Source organism: Mobula birostris, chromosome 10 (genome assembly GCF_030028105.1).
Source record: "Mobula birostris isolate sMobBir1 chromosome 10, sMobBir1.hap1, whole genome shotgun sequence".
In the NCBI taxonomy this organism is placed as follows: Eukaryota; Metazoa; Chordata; class Chondrichthyes; order Myliobatiformes; family Myliobatidae; genus Mobula; species Mobula birostris.
In genome coordinates, this window is record NC_092379.1 from 52,640,824 (window position 1) to 52,645,385 (window position 4,562).

At 49.3% G+C, this 4,562-nt stretch overlaps 1 protein-coding gene across 1 annotated transcript; it reads right to left on the bottom strand.

Moving 5' to 3' along the window:
- Positions 1–1,223: 1,223 nt before the first annotated feature.
- LOC140204028 (uncharacterized) lies at positions 1,224–4,308 on the bottom strand. The gene is made up of 2 exons (XM_072270270.1): positions 4,283–4,308; positions 1,224–2,799 (listed from the first exon to the last, which is right to left on the bottom strand). Exon 2 carries the CDS (start codon positions 2,057–2,059, stop codon positions 1,397–1,399), a length of 663 nt encoding a protein of 220 aa, XP_072126371.1. The 5' UTR covers positions 2,060–2,799; positions 4,283–4,308; the 3' UTR covers positions 1,224–1,396.
- Positions 4,309–4,562: the final 254 nt, after the last annotated feature.

Sequence of the window (4,562 nt, forward strand, 5' to 3'; positions counted from 1 at the left end):
GCTGATTCGGGACATCGGACCTGATCTCAAAGTTCCCCTCCAGTTGGCAGAAAATCGCTCATCTACTTGTCTGAAAGGTGCAATGCATGAAACTTGCAGCTATATTTTTGGCCAAGTCCCAGATCGTTAGATTTAGATACCAACATCTGAGCTGAGCCTGCAAGATCCACTGCACCCATTCCCTTTGCCTGCCCTTCCAAACACACCCTGTGGTCTGTACCCTCAACCCCTCACCAGAGCAAATGGTCTCCCCATCACACACACCCCAGAGGTTGCCCCAGGGCCCCGAACAAATCGTGGGGCAGCAGGATGGCGACTGTGTCGGGCGCAGAGCCATGGTGTTTCTGGAGCATGTGGCAATTGCCCCTCAGTCAGGGTGCAGGCCCACCTGCTGATGAAACCCCACCCCTGCCTACTGTCGACCCTCCAGAGCCTCTCGTCCTCTGAGTGCACGCACACTTTTCAGCTCAACCTCGTACTCTCGACACCGGCACACTCGATCCAGGCGTCACCGAAGGTAAATTCTGAAACGCGGAGACGCCTGGGTAGGAACACCACTGAAAGCGTTTACAAGCACTGGTTCCCCTCTGGCACCCTAATGGCCCCAATCCAGTCCATATTTTATGGGAACTCAGCAATTAAACACAGCAAGCTTCCTCGACAAATATACTCAACATCAACAGGCGTGGTGTGTGTAACTGGCAAAGATAATGTAATTTTTTTTCTCTGTCAGTCAGACTCCAAAGAGCCCGAAACCCTTCAGTGCTGACCCATCTCTGGTTTCTGACCCTCCACTGAACATCCAAATAATGGTCCCCCACTCTGCTGGCAAGTTTAGAGGACTGCAGAGTGTTCGAGTGACCCAGTTGTGTGAGATGCAGCCTTTAAGCAGTGAAAATGACCCATGGTGTTGGGAAGAGCAGGGAATGTTAGCAACCGATGTCATTCTTCCTCAGCACAGAGGCACAAAGAACATGACAGACGTAACCACAGTGAGCTCATCTTCAGTCTGCAGGGAATTTAAGGGAAGCCTCTTCACCCACGGAGTGGTGACCATTTAGAACCCATCACCACAGGGAGAGTGAGAGGTGAACAACAGGGATGGATATAAAACAGAAACATTGGCAGGGACCAGTTGGGCTAATCTGACCCCCTACTCCACACTGGGTATGTTGTAGATTCACTAAACACCTGAGACAAAGTTTAAAATAGAACTCATTTATTTGTAACAGACCTAGAATATTAAACTGCAGTCTCATAAAAGCTGAATGTCAGAGGAAGAGACTCCTCCCAGGCCCAGTGACCAGGGTGCAGACTGGCTGTGGTGAGCAGCAGCAATAATTGCAGTTCCACACCAACAGTCACTTCTCAAACTTGCCTCCAGCAGGCAGTTTATTTACACTTTTTCCCCAGCGTGAACTCGCCGGTGTTTCACAAGGTGGGACGCTTGAGGGAAACCCTTCCCACATTCAGAGCAGGTGAACAGCCTCTCCCCGGTGTGAATTCGCTGGTGGATCAGCAGATCAGATGACCGGAGGAATTCCTTCCCACACACGGAGCAGATAAACAGTCTCTCCCCACTGTGAACTCGCTGGTGTGTCTTCAGGTGAGACGACTGGGTAAAAGCCTTCCCACTGTCTGAGCAGGTGAACAGCTTCTCCCTGGAGTGAACTCGCTGGTGTCTCGTCACGTGGGATGAGTGAGTGAATCCCTTCCCACACACAGAGCACGTGAACGGTCTCTCTCCCGTGTGAACTCGCTGGTGTACCTGCAGGTGAGATGATTCAGGAAATGCCTTCCCACAGACTGAGCACCTGAACAGACTCTCCCCAGAATGAAGTCGCTGGTGTTTGATCAGGTAGGACGACCGAGCGAATCGCTGGCCACATTCAGGGCAAATGAATGGCCTCTCCCCAGTGTGAACTTGCTGGTGTGTCTGCAAGTTGGATGACTGAGTAAACATCTTCCCACACTTTGAGCAGGTGAACGGCCTCTCCCCAGTGTGAACTCGCTGATGCATCACAAGACGGCATGAGTGAGTGAATCCCTTCCCGCACATGGAACAGGTGAAAGGTTTCTCTCCCTTGTGAACTCACTGGTGTAACTTCAGCTGAGAGGAAAGAGTGAATCCATTCCCACAGTCTGAGCAGGAGAACGGCTTCTCACCAGAGTGAACTCGCTGGTGTGCCAGTAGGTTTGATGACCGAGTGAATCCCTTCCCACAGTCCGAGCAGGTGAACGGTCTCTCCCCGGTGTGAACTGACTGGTGTGTCTTTAGGTGGGATGACTGAGTGAATCCCTTCCCACAGTGTGAGCAGGTGAATGGTTTCTCCCCAGTGTGAACTCGCCTGTGTGTCAGCAAGTCAAATGACCGAATGAATCTCTTCCCACACATGGAGCACATAAACGGCCTCTCGCCAGTGTGAACTCGCTCGTGTGTCAGCAGATCAGCTGACCGAATGAATCTCTTCCCACACACGGAGCAGATAAACGGTCTCTCCCCAGCGTGAACTTGCTGGTGTGTCATCATGTGGGATGAATTAGTGAATCGCTTCACAACAGTTCAATGGTCTCTCACTCTTGTGAACTCACTGCGTGTCTGCGAGTGGGCTGACTGTGTAAATCTCGTCCCACGCAGTCGATGATGAGATACATCTTCATCTCGAAGGATCTACAAATGATATATTGGCGTCACGAAGGAAATATCCGGTTACTCCTTAAATGTCCGGTCAGACACAGCAGAACTGATGAGCTGTTGTGTTTGAGATTCCTGTACACAAATCCTTTGCTGTTTCCAACCTGTAAAAAGATTTACAAAAGACTTCATTGGGTGAAGGAGAGCATTTTAGATGAGATAATTTTAGTGTCTGTGGTGAGATCTGACATCACACTGTCAGCGTGAGGTTCAACACCAGTTGGACGAAAATCTCATCTTCTAACTGGGTTTGGATCAGGTGGCCAGACTGATCATTGAATTCTTAGACGGTTTTTCTGTCTATATCAGGACTGGCCATCTCTGACCGTCTGATATCAGCTCTCTCTCCTTCAGTACTAATACAAGGTCTACTCATGTCGCACAGCATGACCAAGGTCACATGATATTACATTCCTGGTCGTGGAGACGTCCTAATTACTCCGACCCCTCCCCACCAGGTGATTGACGGTGGAGAAACTCATCAATAGTAACACCAATTAATATGGGGGGGGGGGTAAACTTTCTTATTGGAGACTGCTGATGTGTAGCATTTTGTGATGGGAAAGTTACAGGTCATTTGTTACCCGGCACAAAGGTATTTGATGTCACGATGCACCCAGAGAGAATGGGGCAAAACATGTTCGCAGGGATAGGTAGGTCCAGAACAAGAGGAGGCTGGGCAAATGTTATTTTCTAAAAAAGCCAGAGCAGACACGACGATTTTTGTTTTTTAATGCAGCATTAAATGACATTTTAACTGACTGGACGGTAGATCCAGGAGCCTTTTTTAGACCTCAGTCTCACTGAAACACGTTAACTAACAAGGTTTTGGATATCAAGTGATTCTGGACATCAGACCTAACAACAATGTTTCAATTCATGCATAAAATTGCTAATAAATTCTCTGATGCGAAGATTTTGTTTTTTAATGCAGCATTTAACGACATTTTAAGTGACTGGACGGTAGACCCAGGAACCTTTTATTAGACCTCAGTCTCATAAAAACATGCTAACTAACAAGACCTGGACATCAAGTGTTTCAATTCATGCATACAATTGCTAATTACATTCTCTGATGCAAAGATTTTGATCTTTAATGCAGCATTAAATGACATTTTAAGTGACTGGAAGGCAGACCCAATACCTTGATACCAGCTGATTCTGGACATTGGACCTGATTTAATGTTCGTGTTCTGATTCAATTCATGCATAAAATCTCTAATCCACTTTGTCTGAGAACCGCCTTCGAAGTTCTTCACCCGTGATCAACTCCGAACTTATTTTTGCCCCGAGTTCCAGCTCCTTGGATTTAGATAGCTAGTGTCTGGGAGATCCAGAAACCCGTTCTTCTGCCACGGTCTGAGCAATACGCATGCACCGCAGAAATGATTTCTACACTTTCTCTCATCTCCCCCGGACTCGGGTTTGGATCGAGGGTCAGAGGGACAGGAGGACCACCGGCACTGTCCGAGGGTTCAGGGCCACAGTGTGTCGGCAGCTCACTGCAACTGACCCTCGGTCGGGGTGCGGACGCCGGTGACAATGAAACCCCCGCCCGGAGCCCGGAACCCGGAACCCCGCTCCTACCTGCCATCCGTCCTCCGGAGCCTTTTGTCCACTGAGCGCATGCGCGATGTTCGGGCAGGCCAGACACTTCTGTGCGCCTGCGTACTTGAGTCACTGTCGACTGAGATTGCTGAACCGCGGCGATTTCAGTGACAACGCCGACTTCCCTCCGCCGCATCCCTTAAATGCAGTCAATGAAACCCTAGTGAATCTGTCTGCAGAACGCCATGCAGGAAGTTCAAGGTCTCTTCGCCCACAGGGTGGTGACTATTTGAAACCCCTCATCACAGTGAGAGCGTGA